The sequence below is a fragment of the Manacus candei genome, unplaced genomic scaffold (genome assembly GCF_025592945.1).
Source record: "Manacus candei isolate 608988 ecotype Guabito, Panama unplaced genomic scaffold, ASM2559294v1 h1tg000031l, whole genome shotgun sequence".
Taxonomy (NCBI): Eukaryota; Metazoa; Chordata; class Aves; order Passeriformes; family Pipridae; genus Manacus; species Manacus candei.
The window spans coordinates 462,354-478,802 of record NW_026138079.1 but is presented as its reverse complement, the minus strand read 5'-3'; the positions used below and the strand labels follow the sequence as shown (position 1 = coordinate 478,802).

At 58.3% G+C, this 16,449-nt stretch overlaps 3 protein-coding genes across 4 annotated transcripts; all 3 read right to left on the bottom strand.

Moving 5' to 3' along the window:
- LOC127472689 (hemoglobin subunit beta) lies at positions 1-1,509 on the bottom strand. The gene is made up of 3 exons (XM_051791278.1): positions 1,337-1,509; positions 1,013-1,235; positions 1-212 (listed from the first exon to the last, which is right to left on the bottom strand). The coding sequence occupies exons 1-3, from the start codon at positions 1,426-1,428 to the stop codon at positions 84-86; spliced, it is 444 nt and encodes a 147-aa protein (XP_051647238.1). The 5' UTR covers positions 1,429-1,509; the 3' UTR covers positions 1-83.
- A 1,788-nt stretch (positions 1,510-3,297) lies between these two features.
- Positions 3,298-4,764, bottom strand: LOC127472698 (hemoglobin subunit beta-like). Its single transcript, XM_051791295.1, has 3 exons — positions 4,499-4,764; positions 4,175-4,397; positions 3,298-3,498 (listed from the first exon to the last, which is right to left on the bottom strand). Exons 1-3 carry the CDS (start codon positions 4,735-4,737, stop codon positions 3,370-3,372), a joined length of 591 nt encoding a protein of 196 aa, XP_051647255.1. The 5' UTR covers positions 4,738-4,764; the 3' UTR covers positions 3,298-3,369.
- A 4,574-nt stretch (positions 4,765-9,338) lies between these two features.
- On the bottom strand, positions 9,339-14,474 carry LOC127472690 (hemoglobin subunit rho). 2 transcript variants are annotated; one of them, XM_051791281.1, is made up of 3 exons: positions 14,053-14,474; positions 10,410-10,632; positions 9,339-9,486 (listed from the first exon to the last, which is right to left on the bottom strand). In XM_051791281.1, exons 1-3 carry the CDS (start codon positions 14,058-14,060, stop codon positions 9,358-9,360), a joined length of 360 nt encoding a protein of 119 aa, XP_051647241.1. In that variant the 5' UTR covers positions 14,061-14,474; the 3' UTR covers positions 9,339-9,357. The 2 variants fall into 2 exon arrangements, with proteins under 2 accessions (XP_051647241.1, XP_051647240.1); XM_051791280.1 differs by lacking the exon at positions 14,053-14,474 and adding an exon at positions 10,719-11,137.
- Positions 14,475-16,449: the final 1,975 nt, after the last annotated feature.

Sequence of the window (16,449 nt, the reverse complement as noted above, 5' to 3'; positions counted from 1 at the left end):
GAGGCTTCCCAGGCTGAGCTTTATTTGCTGTTGGAAGCGGCCCGGGGGCAGCGGGCGCTGGGCTGCCGGGCACTCCGCGCTGCTCAGTGGTACTTGCGGGCCAGGGCGTGGGCCACCACCCGCACCAGCTTCTGCCAGGCAGCCTGGCAGTCGGGGGTGAAATCCTTGCCGAAGTGGGCGGCCAGGACGATGATCAGGATGTCACCCAGGAGCTGGGGGGACAAGAGCACACTCGGGTCAGCAATGCCCCGCACGAGCACTCACGTTACACCCAGGGCAACCTCCAGGAAATCTCTAGCCTCAAAAACCTCCCTGAAGTCCTTTTTAGGATGCACCTTAAACCTGGTCTCTGCTCTTACTCTAAAGGTTCAGGTTCTGATGCTCTCTGAGAAGGGTAACCGAAAATTCTCCAGGAATTTTGTTGATTAAATTTTTCTTTCTCCCTTCAGTCTCCGTTTGGGAGTTTTTCCCAAGCAGAAGACCCAGCTGAGCTCCCAGCATGGCAGGGAGCTGGCACTGGGCACCCTGGCACAAACAACGAGCTCATGCTGACACGGGGGGATCTCTGCCAGCCCCGGGGATGAATGTCAGGGTTAATTCCCCACTGGGGAACTCTCAGCTGCACAAACGCAGGAGCCAAAGCTCTCTTTCCTTCTAGATCCTCTCTTACTTTTGGCATCCAGCTCTCCTCACTCATCTCTCCCTTCTCCTCCATGCCAAGCTTCACTCTTGCTCCTCGGCTTTCCCCTTGGCTCAGACCTCTTTCTGTTGACAATTGCTTTCTCTTTGCTCTCCCTGTCCCTTCCTGCGCTGAAACCACCTCCTCAACCCCTTCCTGTCCCCAGGCACCCTCCCCTGCACCCTCTCACTTCCCTCTCTGTCCCTCTGCCTCTCCCCCTCACTCCAAGCACCAGCCCCTGTTGTTCCTCCTGCAGCCCCAGGTCTGGGGTAAATCCCTCCCGGGGAGGGGGTCGGGGTCGGGGGGACACTGCCATGGGGGGACAGGGCTCACCCTGAAGTTCTCGGGGTCCACGTGCAGCTTGTCGCAGTGCAGCTCGGACAGCTGGGCGAAGGTGTTCTTGATGCTGTCCAGGTTCTTGACGGCGTCCCCGAAGGAGGTGAGCACCTTCTTGCCGTGGGCGCGGACCATGGGGTTGCCGAGGATGGCGGTGGCACCCGACAGGTTCCCGAAGGAAGCGAAGAACCTCTGGGTCCAGGGGTAGACGATCAGCAGCCTGGGGAGAGACACAAGCGGGCACAGGGTCAGGGTCGCGCTCCCGTGGTCCCAGTGGTCTCTGGCCGGGTGCGGCGGGGCAGGTTCCCGGGCTGGACCTACCTGGCCAGGGCCTCGGCGCCGCAGTCGGCGACGTTGACCTTGCCCCAGAGGCCGGTGATGAGCTGCTTCTCTTCGGCTGTCCACTGCACCATGGCGGCGGCTGGAGGGCTGCGTGTGCGGGGCTGGAGGAGGCTGGGCTCTGGCTCCCGAGGGATCGCACGCTGGGGACGGCTCTGCCAGCCCCGCTTTTATCCTCTCCCTGGGCCCCTCCTCCTCCCCGGGCACCCCTTCATTGGCTGCGCCCACGGGGGGGCCCTGGCACCCCGAGGGAGGGGACCCCACACCAGGGTGGGGCCCAGGGCAAGGTGCCCAGATCCAGCGCCGTCCCTGATTTCCAGCCCTGCTGCAGGGTGGCATTATCTCCACGCCGAGTCTGCAGCCCCAGGGCAGCCCCCGGGGACGGCGTCTGCCGGGCTTGGTGCCCCTCACGTGGTGCAAACCCCCAGGGCAGGAGGCTCGGACGTGGGGCTTTTGGGTTCTCCCTCTGAATGCACCAGTTTCTCTTTCTCCTCTTCTTGCAGGACCTGTCAGGCTTTGGGTTCTCCCTGTTCTTTCCCATCAGCTCTTCAAGAGTTTGAAAACTTTAGGGCGACACTACTAAAATCATGGCAGGGCCTTGCAGCCAAGAGAGAGCTCCTGTCTCAAAGAGTCTGTTGGCCAAGGTCAACGGGGCTGGAAAGGAGATGTTATAACCCAGGGCACACCAACTGCCTGCAGGGTGTTGGCTCACAGGGCCCCAGGAGAGGTGGGAAGACTGGGTATACTGGGATGTCAGAGAATCCCAGGATCCCTGGGGTTGGAAAAGCCCTCCCAGCCCATGGATCCCCCTGGGCCCCATCCCCACCTTGTCCCCAGCCCAGAGCACTGAGTGCCACGGCCAGGCCTTCCTGGGACACCTCCAGGGCTGGGCACTCCAAACCTCCCTGGGCAGCCCCTGCCCATGGCCCTGGCAGCCTGACCACCCTTTCCATGAGAAAAAACATCTGCACAGATGTGCAGCAGGAGACAGTGCCTGACCCAGGGATTTGGCAGCCTGAGGAGCAGCGGTCCTGCTGAGAGGTGGGAGAGGCAGTTGGGTCTCCCGGGGCTGCAGATCTGCTCCTGCTCCCAGCTGGGGGGGGTGGGGTGGGATGTCGGTGCTGGGGACGGGGATGGAGCTCATGGAGAAAAGTGTTTGCATGGACATGAGCTGCTGTCGTGTCTAATGAGGGCCCCAGTTCTCCTCCGACTGCTCAACACAAGAGGGGGCCTGGCCAAAGGACCCGGGGATGACACTGTCCCCAGCCCTCCACACCCAGCAGTGCAGTGTTTCATGGAATCCCAGACTGGTTTGGGATGGGAGGGACCTCAAAGCCCATCCATCCCCCCCCCTGACACGGGCAGGGACACCTTCCACAGCCCGGGTTGTTCCAAGCCCTGTCCAGCCTGGCCTTGATAGTTGTGTTTATTACATTCTGCCCTTGCTAATCTGAGAATGACAATGATTTAGGTAAAAAAAACCCCACAAACCAAAACCAACCAAACAAACCAGAACAAAAGTAACAAAACAAAAAACCCCAACCAGACAAACAAACAAAAAACCCAACACTGCCCCACGTTTTTCCTTACATGAAGGAAGTGACAAACGATGGACCCAATCTCCCTGTCCCTTCTCTCACTGCACATTTTTGTTCAGTTTTGTTCCACTTACTCTGTGAAAGGCTTAAAAAATTAAACCAAACAGTGTTACCCAGTGTCTCCAAAAAGCACCAGAGTGTTTCTCTTTGCATTTTGTGGTGTTTATTTGGGTTTTGTCCTGAATGTTCCTCTGGATTCTCCAGCTTAGACAAGTCTCACTTGCATGAATGAGACGGTGGCTCCCGTTGCCCCATGTGTGTGATCTTCCCTCTCCCTTCCCCAGCCCCCGTGCGGCCCCTTCCCTGTTCCCACAGAGAGCCAGACACCTCGTGGCTGAGCAGTTGGTGTTTATTTGGCAATTAGAGACCAGAAGGATTCCCCAGGAGTGTCTCCAGGTAGGAATGCTGGCAGGGGGCTCAGTGGTACTCGTGGGCCAGGGCGTGGGCCACCACACGGACCATCTTCTGCCAGGCAGCCTGGCAGGCAGGGGTGAAGTCCTTCCCGAAGTTGGAGGCCAGGACGATGATGAGGATGTCACCCAGGAGCTGGCAGGGCAGGGAGGAGAAGCTGTCAGCCAGGTGCTGCCCTCCACCCCCTCCCCACTGTCACACATGTGGGGACACCGTTACCGAGGAATTGGTCACAGATCCCAGCCCCGGGGCACAGACTGTGTCTCTGGCACGCACCAGGATCCCTGGGTGTGCTGGATCCTCCCCAGACAGCTCCCTTTGCCTGCTGTGCAGTGTGCCCCCCCTGCTTCCACTGGGTTTACCCCTTCCTTTCCCATCCCTGCCCACCCAGGCTGTCCCTGGGCTCAGATCCCTCCCGCTGAAATGGCTGTGTTTATTTTCCCTCCTGGTTTAACCTCCGCATCACAGCCAAGCTCAGCTCTTCCCTCCAAACTGTCTCAGCTTCTTCCCTTCTGCTCTCCGGCTGCTCTGGGATGTTTTTTCCCACTGGAGTGTGTTTGAGTCTGTGTCTGTCCCCACCCCCTCCCCTGCCTGGGTCCCTCCTCTCACAGATCTCAGCCCCATAACTTGACTCTGTTCTCCCCAAATGTGACTGTTCCTCCCCTTTCATCACCCCTGCCCTGTGCAGACTCCCAGGCTGGGGCAGTCTCAGGGTTTCTCTCAGGTCCCACTGTCTGTCAGACCCCTCCAGGACCCCACTCCAGGACAGACCCCTCTGCCCAGCGGAGGCTGGAGCCCGAGCACGGCTCACCCTGAAGTTCTCGGGGTCCACGTGCAGTTTGTCACAGTGGAGTTTGCTCAGCTGAGCAAAACATTTCTTGATGTTGTCCAGGTTCTTGACGGCCTCCCCGAAGGAGGTGAGCACCTTCTTGCCATGGGCACGGACCATGGGGTTGCCAATGACGGCTGTGGGGCTGGAGAGGTTCCCGAAGGAGGCAAAGAACCTCTGGGTCCAGGGGTAGACGATCAGCAGCCTGGGGAGAGACACAAACAGCCACAGAGACATTAATGTTCCTGTGATAGGAGTGGTTTCTCTCTCCAGGTGCCCTGGGCAGGTGCCCAGAGCTGGATCTACCTGGCCAGGGCCTCGGCACCGCAGTCGGCGACGTTGACCTTGCCCCAGGTGCTGGTGATGAGCTGCTTCTCCTCAGCTGTCCAGTTCACCATGGTGCTGAGCAGAGGGGCTGCCTGTCCCTGCACAATGAGAGGAGTGGTGCCAGAGGCTGCCTGTCCCTGCACAACGAGAGGAGTGGTGCCAGAGGCTGCCTGTCCCTGCACAATGAGAGGAGTGGTGCCAGAGGCTGCCCCGGGCATTTTTATACACGGCTGGGCCTAATCTCAGTTCCCTGAGCCATTGGTCAGGGCTGGGGGGGAGCGGGGCTGCACAAGGGAAGATAGCAGTTTGGATGCTGTCCAAGGGGAAAAGGGGCCCTTTCCCCCCTCTGTCTTTGCGTGGACAAGCATCACCTCACCCCCAGGCTCAGCCCGAGCACACGTGGAGCTGCTGGTGCGGCCCCGGCCCGGCCGAGGGTTCCAGAGCAGGAGAGCTGTGTGCCACCCCAAATCCGTGTGCCACCCCCAATCTGTGTGCCACCCCCAATCCGTGTGCCACCCCCAATCTGTGTGCCACCCCAAATCTGTGTGCCACCCCCAATCTGTGTGCCACCCCAAATCCGTGTGCCACCCCCAATCTGTGTGCCACCCCCAATCAGTGTGCCACCCCCAATCAGTGTGCCACCCCCAATCCGTGTGCCACCCCAAATCCATGTACCACCCCCAGTCTGTGTGCCACCCCCAGTCCGTGTGCCACCCCCAGCCCGTGTGCCACCCCAAATCCGTGTGCCACCAGCACATGGCTGTGTTGGGTTTTACACCCCCAATCCATGTGCCACCAGCAATCCGTGTGCCAACCCCAACCCGTGTGCCACCACCAATCTGTGTGCCACCCCCAATCTGTGTGTCACCCCCAATCTGTGTGCCACCCCAAATCCATGTGCCACCAGCAATCCGTGTGCCAACCCCAACCCGTGTGCCACCAGCAATCTGTGTCTCACCAGCAACCTGTGTGCCACCTCCAATCCATGTGTCACCAGCACACAGCTGTGTTGGGTTTTACACCCTCAATCCGTGTGCCACCAGCAACCCATGTGCCACCCCCAAACCGTGTCACCAGCAATTCATATGTCAACCCCAATCCATGTGCCACCCCCAAACCATGTGTCACCAGCAATCTGTGTGTCACCAACAGTCCGTGTGTCACCAGCAATTCATGTGACACCAGCACTTCATGTGCCACCCCCAACCCATGTGCCACCAGCAACCCCTGTGCCACCCCCAAACCATGTGTCACCCCCAATCTGTGTGTCACCAGCGACCTGTGTGTCACCCCCAATCCATGTGCCACCCCCAATCCATGTGTCACCCCCAACCCATGTGTCACCAGCAATCCGTGTCCCTGCTGGGCTGTGCACATGGAATCATGGAATCCCTGTGGCCAGGGACCTTAAAGCCCATCCAGCTCCACCCCCTGCCACGGGCAGGGACACCTTCCACCAGCCCAGGTTGCTCCAAGCCCTGTCCAACCTGGCCTTGGACACTTCCAGGATGGGGCAGCCACAGCTTCTCTGGGCAGCCAGAGAACATCTCCAGCAGCTCATTAGTGCCACAGGGCAGTTACCAGCTGACAGAGGGAATAAACATGAGTTTAAACTCCCTGCAAAAGACTTCCAAGGCCTTCTAAGTTTGAAGATTAGTGAGCCATGGAGACATTTGAAGGAAACCTGCCCTGTTGGGCCGGCCCAGGGGCTGTTTGCAGCAGGGGGCAGTGGTTGGTAACGAGCTCCCAGCCAGGCAGACACTGCCCCAAAGGTGCCTCCGAGGATGGCAGGGGGAGCCTGGCCAGGAACATTTGCTCTGAGCAGCTCTGGGTACTTGAGACCTGGCAAAACCCAAAGGCAGGACAGCCCAGACAGTCCCAGCCCTGGAATCAGCCTGGGGCTTCTCCAGGGGATCCATCTGCCCCATCCACTTTTATAAGAAAGAGTTAATTTTAAGTACATTTTAAAATCAGCTTTTTATGGCTGGGAGCAGCAGCCTGGCTGGTGGGGTTTGGGAGCTGGGGTTGTCTGCTGAGGGAGCAGTCTGGGAGCACAGGGTGGGAGGGGAAATGGTCATCACAAGGTGCTGGGCAGGGGCAATTCCTGTAGCTTTTTTCCTGTTTGCAGAATCAAAAGGAGATCTCCTCTCCCCCAGAGCACCCCCAGCAATACCTGGTAGCTTATCCCCTGCTGGTCCTCAGAAAGAAAACTGTCTGCCTGGCATGGATTTCACCATGCTCAGGACTCTTTCCCCAAGCACCCTCCCAGCCAGCTGTCCCCTTTGGTGCGGGTGGAAGAGCTCCTAAGTCTCAGAATCTTAGAACCATGGAATCCCAGGATCATGGAATGGCTTGTGTTGGAAGGGATCTTCAAGGTCATTTCACTCCAATTCCCTGCCATTGGCAGGGAATCTTCCCCTAGACCAGATTGCTCAAGTCATGTTTGATGTCTTGGCCACACACTTGCCCTCTTCCATGGACAGGAGCCTTCCTTTTTAGAGACAAACCATCCCAATGATGTCCAAAGGCAGCTCCAGTGATGGCCTTTCTGCACAAGCAGAGTTTATTGTCCCTGATTGCAGCAGGAGTGTCCCACGCCAAGCTTTACAGAGCCCTTATCAGCAGCAGTGGCATCTGTGCCCAGGCTCTGGAGCCAGGCCAGCCCCTGCTCCCCCTGGAACGTGCAGTGCCTGCTGTCCAAAGCCAGCAGGTCTCCAGGGTGTCTTTGTTCCCACTCCAAAATCCCAGAATAGTTTGGGTGGGAAGGGACCTTAAAGCCCATCCAGTCCCACCCTGCCATGGGCAGGGACACCTTCCACTAGCCCAGGGTGCTCCAAGCCCCGTCCAACCTGGCCTTGGACACTTCCAGGATGGGGCAGCCAGAGTATGCAATGCTCTCCTCTACCCCCCACTTTGGGGTCAGGTGGGCTGTTGGTGGTTGTAACTTTGCTGTCTCACACCAGAGAGGGACAACTCTCACTGGGAAAGTGTGACCCTCTGGCCCTGTGACACCAGCACCTCACCCTGCCCTTGTCTGTACCCCCTGTCCAGGCCAACAGGACCATCCCAGCACTGACCAGGGAGCTGGACACGCTCCACATGGATGTGTCCATGGGGGAGGAGCACAGAGTGCTGAGGACATTCACAGGCACTGGGACAAGCACAGAGTGCTGAGGACATTCACAGACACCAGGACAAGCACACACACTGATGTCCACAGGCACTGGGACAAACACAGAGTGCTGAGGACATTCACAGACACCAGGACAAGCACAGAGTGCTGAGGACATTCACAGACACCAGGACAAGCACACACTGATGTCCAGTCACTGCACAGGGGGGGCTGGTTTGGGACCACGCTGTGAGCAACCCGACAGCTCTGGGGGTGCTGCTGGGTGCACCCACCATCATTTTTTGTGTGTGGTGGCAAATTCCAAGGGTTTGGACTGGAACAAGGTGTTGAGAAAGGTCCCACCTCCTGGAATCATGCTGAAATGCCCATTGCTGGCTGGAAGGAGAGGCCGTGCTGCAGGGAAGCTGGATGCAGGTCTTTGGGTCTTTTTCTATTTCTTTTCCCCCCGTCCAGAATGTTCTCAGTGCTGCCAGAGAGCCCGGACCCTCTGCCTGCCTGGCTGGGCAGGATAGAGTGGTTGTAAGTTCCCTGCTTTATCAGCAGAAGGACAGAAAATGTATTCCTAAATCATGCAAAACAAGGATTCCATCGTCTTGAGACACCAACATGTCTCTCCTCTTGCTTTTCAAGTTATTCCTGAAAAAGCACTGCTGAAACTGAGGTGCTTACATGGAATCTTCCCATTCCAGTGAAAAAACATGCTTCCATTGAGCCAAAATGACTAAAAAAAGGCTCTGATCCATCCTGCCTGAAAGCTGCCCTCATCCCTCATCCCCTCCCCTGGGGATCGAGCAGATATTTCAGACACTGAACTCTGATCAAAATGCACAAAGTAATGGGGGGTGTTTTCAGTGCTGATGCAGAAAATGCCTTTGATCAACTTCTTGAAAAAAATGGGTACCAAAACACGGAGGGGCAAATTTCTGCCTACCCAGTGAACCTCTACACATTTAAATCCTTGTGTGGGGCCAAACTTCTGCCTAGTCAGTGAATCTCTACACATTTATATCCTTGCAGGCATCACAGGCAAAGAAGTTTAGGGCCAGAGGAGTCCCTGCTTGCCCTGCACTTGGCCTTCTGCAGAGAACAGGGCTAAATCCTCCCCAGGGGTTTCAGCAGGCTCAGGTGTACTGGGTGAGCTGGGGCTGGCTGGGCTGGGCTTTGCCCATGGCTGGATTTCAGACCAGCATCCCCTGATGTCCCACTGGAGCTCTGTATGGGAGGGACACCTCAGCCTTGCTCTGTGTGTGCAGGTCTGGGACCAGCAGGGAGGGGCAGCAGCAGCTGATGGCTCAGAGAGCCTGGACCCTCTGCCTGCCTGGCTGGGCAGGATAGAGTGGTTGTAAGTTCCCTGCTTTATCAGCAGAAGGACAGAAAATGTATTCCTAAATCATGCAAAACAAGGATTTGATGGCCAGGCTGACCCCCTCTGCCCAGGCTAGCCCCTTCTGCCCAGCCTGGCTGCCTCTGCCCAGCCTGGCCTCCTCTGCCCAGCCTGGCCCCCTCTGCCCAGCCTGGCCCCCTCTGCCCAGCCTGGCTGCCTCCCCAGACCGTGCTGCTCCAGCACCCAGAGCCCCCCGCCCCCCTTTCCTGCCCCTCCCTCCCTCCCTCCCTGCAGCAGCCACAGAGACACTGAACACAGAGAGCTGCAGAAGGTGTGGGGTTTATTGCCCGGTACAGACACAGCTGCTCGTGTCCCGAGGGTTTAGTGGTACTTGTGGGCCAGGGCGTGGGCCACCACCCCGACCAGCTTCTGCCAGGTGGCCTGGCAGGAGGGGCCGAAGTCCTTCCCGAAGTGGGCGGCCAGGACGATGATCAGGATGTCACCCAGGAGCTGTGGAGGGGAGGGAGGGAGGGAAACCAGGTCAGCAGGGTGCTGGCACCCCTCGGTCCTGCACAGCACCCCTGGACCAGGGGCTGGAGGGACCCTGCTCTCCCGTGGGTCCTGGGGTCTGCAACCCAGGGAAGTAGCATTTTCCATCCTCTGGATTTTATTTCCAGATGTTTTATCTTTTTTCTTTTCTGCTATGAAACCCCACACCTGCTGGAGCAGAGGGTCAGTGTGAGGTCCCCCTGCTACATCCCCAAAGCCAGGCTTAGGCAGAGGCTGAAGCAGAGGCCACCAGCCCCATCCAGCCCTCCCAGTCCCTTCCAGCCTGATCTGCTCCCTCTCCTCACCCTCAGCGAGGGTGCCTGTGCCCTGACCTCTGGCTTCACTCCACTCCTTCTCCCCCCTCCTCTGCTGACCCTGTCCCCCACTCAGACCTCTCCTCTCTCTCCAGTCCCAGTCTCCATCTCTTCCCATCCCCGTCCAGCCCCAAACCACCCCACACTTGCTTTTCCCTCTCCTCCCCTGCCTGCCAGCCTTTGAAATGGGAAGATGAAATGATCCCCAACAAAGTAGTCTCTGTCCATGGGGCCAGGAGGTGCCAGGGGGACTTCCCTCCATGCTCTCCACCCTCAGCCCCACTCAGCCTCCCAACATCCTTCTCCTTTTCTCAAGCCATGCCTGCACAAGTCTCTAGGCTTTCAGAGCATCTCCCTGTTTGTCCCCAGGTTTGTCCTCACAGCCTGGAACCTGGTATTTCCCTGCATTAGCAAATGCCAAACCTTCCCCACTCCCCCCGTGCCCACCCCAGCCAACCTCTTCCTGTTTGGTAAATAAAGTATAAGTTATTTATGCCTGTTGAAAGCCCCCAAGTGCTGAGGTGCTCTGAGGAAGGAGAGACAGAGGGCCAAGCCCCAAGCACGGCTCACCCTGAAGTTCTCGGGGTCCACGTGCAGTTTGTCACAGTGCAGCTCTGACAGCTTGGAGTAGGTTGCCTTGAGGTTCTCCAGGTTCTTGATGGCCTCCCCGAAGGAGGTGAGCACCTTCTTGCCGTGGGCACGGACCTTGGGGTTGCCGATGATGGCCGTGGGGCTGGAGAGGTTCCCAAAGTTGTCAAAGAACCTCTGGGTCCAGGGGTAGACGATCAGCAGCCTGGGGAGAGACACAAGCAGGCCCAGGGACACATTAACACCCTGTGACCGGAGGGGTTTCTCTCCAGGTTCCCGAGTTGGACGTACCTGGCCAGGGCCTCGGCCCCACATTCCTCCACGTTGACCTTGCCCCAGACGCTGCTGATGAGCTGCTTCTCCTCTGCTGACCAGTGCACCATGGTGGCTGCTCTGCTGGGCTGCAGGAGGGCACAGACCCCGTAGCTGAGCCCAGACCCCGCCGGGCCTTTTATCCCCTGCCCGCAGCCCCTCCCCGGCCGTCCCGAGGGGCCATGGGATGGGGGGTCCGGGGGGCTGGGCTGGCCGGGCAGGGGTCAGTCTGCAGCGAGGTGTGGCCTTCGAGGAAAGAGCCCTGGGAGTCACTTAACAGGCTGCTCAGGACACAGGACACTTTATCTCCCTGTCCTTCCCCCGGGGCCGCCTGCTGACCACAGGCTGGACCTGCCACCCCATCCCCACGGCAGGCACGGACCCACAGGGAGGTGCTTTAGGATCATGGAATGCTTTGGGTTGGAGGGACACTAAACCCCATCCAGTGCCACCCCTGCCATGGTCAGGGACACCTTCCACCAGCCCAGGGTGCTCCAAGTCCCTTCCAGCCTGGCCTGGGACACTCTCAGGGATGGTGTTAGCGAAGCAGAAGTCACCCCCTCAGCTCCAGGTTTCCAGGAATACCTGTGTGGGATGTCAGGGCAGGCTGGGGGTGGGAACAGGCTCCTCTGTTCTTTCCATGTGTGTCCAGTGTTAACCCTTCACTGGCCTCTCTCTGCTGGGAATTAAAAGTCTTCCACGAAGCAGGACCTGTCCTGTCACAGCCAGACCAGCAACACCCATTTCCACCAGGTCCAGGTCTGGCCAAAGGCTTTGGATTGACTCTGGGTGTCACAGGTGTTTTCCTGGTTTCCAGGCTGCAGGTGAAGCTTTGCTCCCGTACTCAGAAAGCAAAGCCAGGATGAATGAGGTGTGGGACATCCAGACAAAACCACGGACCCTGGAAGTGCTCCAGGCCAGGTTGGACGGGGCTTGGAGCAGCCTGGTCTAGTGGAAGGTGTCCCTGCCCATGGCAGGGGATTGGAATTGGATCATCTTCATGGTACCTTCCAATCCAAACCATTCCATGATTCTATGATTTTGTTCAAACTTTGGGACTGTCTGTGGGAATTTTAGGTTTCATCCAGACCTCTTGAGACATTCTAGTTACAGATCTATACTGGTCCATTGATCTAAGAAGGCTGGAGAGGGACTTTGGACAAGGGCTTGGAGGGACAGGACACAGGGAATGGCTTCCCACTGCCAGAGGGCAGGGCTAGATGGATATTGGGAAGGAATTCTTCCTGTGAGGGTGGGGAGGCCCTGGCCCAGGTTGCCCAGAGAAGCTGTGGCTGCCCCTGGATCCCTGGAAGTGTCCAAGGCCTGACAGTGGAAGGTGTCCCTGCCCATGGCAGGGGGTGGAACTGGATGAACTTTAGAGTCCCTTCCCACCCACACCAGTCTGAGGCTCTGTGATCTCATCGGAGCCACGCTGGCACAGGCCCATCACTCTGCTCCAGCTGGGGGATTCACATCCACAGTCACCTTTTAGCTCCTCACCAGGGTCCCATGGGGCTTTATTAATTTTTTTTCCATGTCCTGATCGTGGGAGAGGCCCCAGGCCCCCCTGAGCAGCCCCAGAGCCCCCGGTGTGCCCCGATAACGCGGCGGGAGCGGGGGCTGCTGGCGGCAGATAAAGGGATCTGCAGGTGGCCAGAGCTGCCTTCAGCTCCTCACCTCCAGAGCAGAGTCACGACACACCCTCGGCTTTAAGGAGACCTGAAGACTTCAGAAGTTGTATAATTTCATAATGCAGATCTCCACAGAGTGGAATGGAATATGGGCAGCCCTAAATGTGCGGGCAGATGTTCCCACCCTGTGAGCTGGGCAGTGCTGACCAGCAGCTGGGGGTGACAACAAACAGCTTCAATGGCCCCTGCATTTATTTCTTCCCTGCAGCCTGAATTCCCTGGCTCTGAAATTAAAACCACATCTGGGGCTGTTCTCAGCAATGCACTCGCCTCATCTGTGACGGGAGATTCATTTCCTGCTCTGCAAGGCTGAACTTTAAAAGGGAAGAGATAATGATGCTTTTCTGCTGCATATGAACCAGCAGCAGGGAAAAGCTGAGGGGGAGAGAGCAGGAGGGTGAAGCTGGGACAGGCAGGACAAATCAAACACAGAGGCTGGAGGAAAGTGTTAATGGCAGCTTTAATATTATTTTACAAAATGTGGTTCATAAAAGCTGGTTTTCTGGGCTCTGTGGAAAACAGGCAGAGATGTGGCTTGTGGTGAGAAACATTCAGGCCTGACCCCACACTGACCCATCAGGGTCTGGTTTTACTGGAGAGGGGGCAGGATGGCTTTTCATGGGGTGGTTAATGATGGCCACAAAGAGCTGAGGGAAAGGGGCAGGGGGAAGGCAGAGGAAAGGGGAGGAAGAGAGGCTGAAGTTGTTTTCATCAAGATAAGCCCATTCGGTGCTGTTTGCCTGTATTGATCCCTTTAATGGCTGGTTTTATCCCCACAGCAAGTCTTTAACCTCTCTAATCCCATCGGATGGAGTCAATAGAAAGGAATAACAGCAGGTGAATCAGCCAGTTAATCGGATTAGGGTCATAGCAGAGGCTTGTGGGCTCTGGCTGGGGAGAGTCTGTCATGGCAACAGCCTTTTACAGCCACTGGGGCTGGAAATCTGTACATCAGCTCCAGCCAGTCCTGCCCCACTGCTCCCCACTGGCCCATTTGGCTGTGACCAGTCTAGAACTGGTGCCTTGGATTAACTGGAAGGCCAGAGCTGATTTCCCCCCACCACACTGCTAATGCAGACATCCAGTAACAGAGGCTCCACAATGGGGCTTGGGGCAAAAGAGGATATCAGGAACCCCTGGAAAAACTGCAGAGAGGCTTTGAACAAGGGCCTGGAGTGACAGGGCAAGGGGGAATGGCTTCACACTGACAGAGGGCAGGGTTAGAGGGATATTGGGAAGGAATTCCTGGCTGGGAGGGTGGGGAGGCCCTGGCCCAGGTTGCCCAGAGAAGCTGTGGCTGCCCCTGGATCCCTGGAAGTGTCCAAGGCCAGGTTGGACGGGGCTTGGAGCACCCTGGGCTGGTGGAAGGTGTCCCTGCCCATGGCAGGGGTGGCACTGGATGGGCTTTGAGGTCCCTGCAACCCAAACCAGTCTGGGATTCTATGAACCTTAAATTCAGGAGCAGAGCAAAGCCAGATTCTCCCAGGCTGTAGGGAAAGGGGCAGAGGAGCTGCTCAGTTCAGGATGTGGTCAGTGACAAACCCGGGGAAATGAAACAGCAGGTGGGTCTGAATCAGCACAGTTTGAACAGTTTCCCTGGCTGGGACTGGTTGGTTGCTCACCTGAACATGGAAGCCAAGAATTTCTGAAAATGCAATTTTTTCCTTAGAAGGGACAGGGAAACTGGGAGACACCATGGATGGGAGAGGTGTGGGGGCTCTGTGGTGGAGACTGGGGCAGGCTGGGGCTTTACACCAGAGAGCTGGATGTCATCACCTGGAGGAGAGTTATCTCTGCTGTAACAACAAACTAAGTGAAAACCTCACTGCAGGTCAAATGAATTCCTCTCTGCCCCTAATGAAGTTCCCTCATTTCAGGATCCAGGCTTAACCCTTGGTACCCTTTAGGTCTGACTCCAAGAGGTGTGGAGCACCCCTTGCTCTGACTGCTCCAGCCTGCATTTCGTGCCATGTAATCATAGAATCATGGGATATTCTCAGCTGGAAGGGGCAGAATCACAGAATCCCAGGATCACTGGGGCTGGAAAAGCCCTCCCAGCCCATGGAGTCCCCCCTGTGCCCCATCCCCACCTTGTCCCCAGCCCAGAGCACTGAGTGCCACGGCCAGGCCTTCCTGGGACACCTCCAGGGCTGGGCACTCCAAACCTCCCTGGGCAGCCCCTGCCAAGGCCTCACCACCCTTTGTATGAAATTCTTCCCGAAAAAGGACCCAGAAGGACCATTGTGTCCAACTCCTGGCCCTGCACAAACCACCCCAAGAATCCCACCACATGCCTCACTTCTGACACAAACATGTTTTAACTGACTTAGAGCCTTTCACTGGGTTATTTTAATTTTATAGGAAATCTCCTGGGTCTGAAATGTGGGTCCTGGGTGACACTGCTGGAGGCTGGGGGCTGGATGCAGAAAAAATGCCCCAAGGACCTCCTGGGCACAACAGGAGACATGCCCTGACCCTGTTCATCTGTCCCTGTATCCCTGCAGAGGGATCCACCGGGATGTGCTCAGCCCTAGAGTCAGTGCTGTGGGCTCTGGGGTTCAGTGCTGAGTGGAGTGAAGGTGTAAGAGGCACAAGGTCAGACCCGAGAGCCAGGATGTCCAGGGAAAAGCTGGAATTTAATTAGACAGCTTCTGAGTTATCCCTCCCCACAAGTACTCGGGCAAAACCACCCAGGAACAGACAAAAGCAGTTTTTTCATTCCAGACAAGCCGTTTCCAGGACAGGCTCGCTGTGGGCAGGGGTTTCCTCCGTGGTTTGCTCTCAGCCCTCGCTGGGGTTCCATCTCCTCAGCACGGCAGGGACACGGGCTCCTGGCAAGAGGGTCCAGCCCGTGGCTTCCCCCAGCCCCTCACCCTGGGCTGGAGGGGACATTGGGAGGGACAGCGCGGGGGGGTCACGGTCGGTGGGGGAAGGAAGGGAGGGCAAGAGCGATGGTAGAGGGAGCCGGGTGGGCTTCCCGGCTGTGACCGGGTGGCAAACAGCGTCACGGCACAGCGGTGGCACAGTCGGGGCTGCCCCGGCTCTCAGCGCTGGGCTGTGTCCCATCCCGGCAGGATCCCGAGCACTGGGCTGTGTCCCATTCCGGCAGGACCCCCAGCTATCGGGCTGTGTCCCATCCCGGCAGGACCCCCAGCTATCGGGCTGTGTCCCATCCCGGCAGGACCCCCAGCTATCGGGCTGTGTCCCATCCCGGCAGGACCCCCAGCTATCGGGCTGTGTCCCATCCCGGCAGGACCCCCAGCTATCGGGCTGTGTCCCATCCCGGCAGGACCCCGAGCTATCGGGCTGTGTCCCATCCCGGCAGGACCCCGAGCACTGGGCTGTGTCCCATCCCAGCAGGACCCCCAGCTATCGGGCTGTGTCCCATCCCGGCAGGACCCCGAGCTATCGGGCTGTGTCCCATCCCGGCAGGACCCCCAGCTATCGGGTTGTGTCCCATCCCGGCAGGACCCCCAGCTATCGGGCTGTGTCCCATCCCGGCAGGACCCCCAGTTATCGGGCTGTGTCCCATCCCGGCAGGACCCCAGCTATCGGGCTGTGTCCCATCCCGGCAGGACCCCGAGCTATCGGGCTGTGTCCCATCCCGGCAGGACCCCGGCTATCGGCCCCGGCCGAGCCCAGCCGCCCTGTATCGCCCGCGGGCAGGGCTGGCCACCCCCGCCCTGCGAGCCCGTCCCGATATCCCCTCCCCGCAGCCCCTCCCGGTAGCCCCGCGCCCCTCCTGCGGCCCGAGATAAACCCAGCGCTGGGACGGGCTGTTTGCTGCCCCGGCGCTGAGGGAATGGGGAACGGGGGGGCTGAGCCCGGCCCAGCTGCCCCCGGAGCACGGACAGACCTACGGACAGACCCCCATCCTCACATCCAGTCACACCGGCATGCAGCCCTGGCGTGGAATCACACACTGGTTTGGGTCGGGAGGGACCTTAAAGCTCATCCCGTGCTGGGAGCAGATTCCTCACTGAGCCCTTCCCTTGCTCCTCTCCCCCTCTCCACGGAGG

Excerpts from the sequence above, each read along its gene's own strand:
- LOC127472690 (XM_051791280.1), bottom strand. The coding sequence starts at position 10,810 with ATGGTGCACTGGTCAGCAGAGGAGAAGCAGCTCATCAGCAGCGTCTGG. Across the intron at positions 10,633-10,718 it reads GGGGCCGAGGCCCTGGCCAG|GCTGCTGATCGTCTACCCCT; the intron begins GTACGTCCAACT and ends GTCTCTCCCCAG. Across the intron at positions 9,487-10,409 it reads TGGACCCCGAGAACTTCAGG|CTCCTGGGTGACATCCTGAT; the intron begins GTGAGCCGTGCT and ends TCCCCTCCACAG.
- LOC127472689 (XM_051791278.1), bottom strand. The coding sequence starts at position 1,428 with ATGGTGCAGTGGACAGCCGAAGAGAAGCAGCTCATCACCGGCCTCTGG. Across the intron at positions 1,236-1,336 it reads GGCGCCGAGGCCCTGGCCAG|GCTGCTGATCGTCTACCCCT; the intron begins GTAGGTCCAGCC and ends GTCTCTCCCCAG. Across the intron at positions 213-1,012 it reads TGGACCCCGAGAACTTCAGG|CTCCTGGGTGACATCCTGAT; the intron begins GTGAGCCCTGTC and ends TTGTCCCCCCAG.
- LOC127472698 (XM_051791295.1), bottom strand. The coding sequence starts at position 4,737 with ATGCCCGGGGCAGCCTCTGGCACCACTCCTCTCATTGTGCAGGGACAG. Across the intron at positions 4,398-4,498 it reads GGTGCCGAGGCCCTGGCCAG|GCTGCTGATCGTCTACCCCT; the intron begins GTAGATCCAGCT and ends GTCTCTCCCCAG. Across the intron at positions 3,499-4,174 it reads TGGACCCCGAGAACTTCAGG|CTCCTGGGTGACATCCTCAT; the intron begins GTGAGCCGTGCT and ends CTGCCCTGCCAG.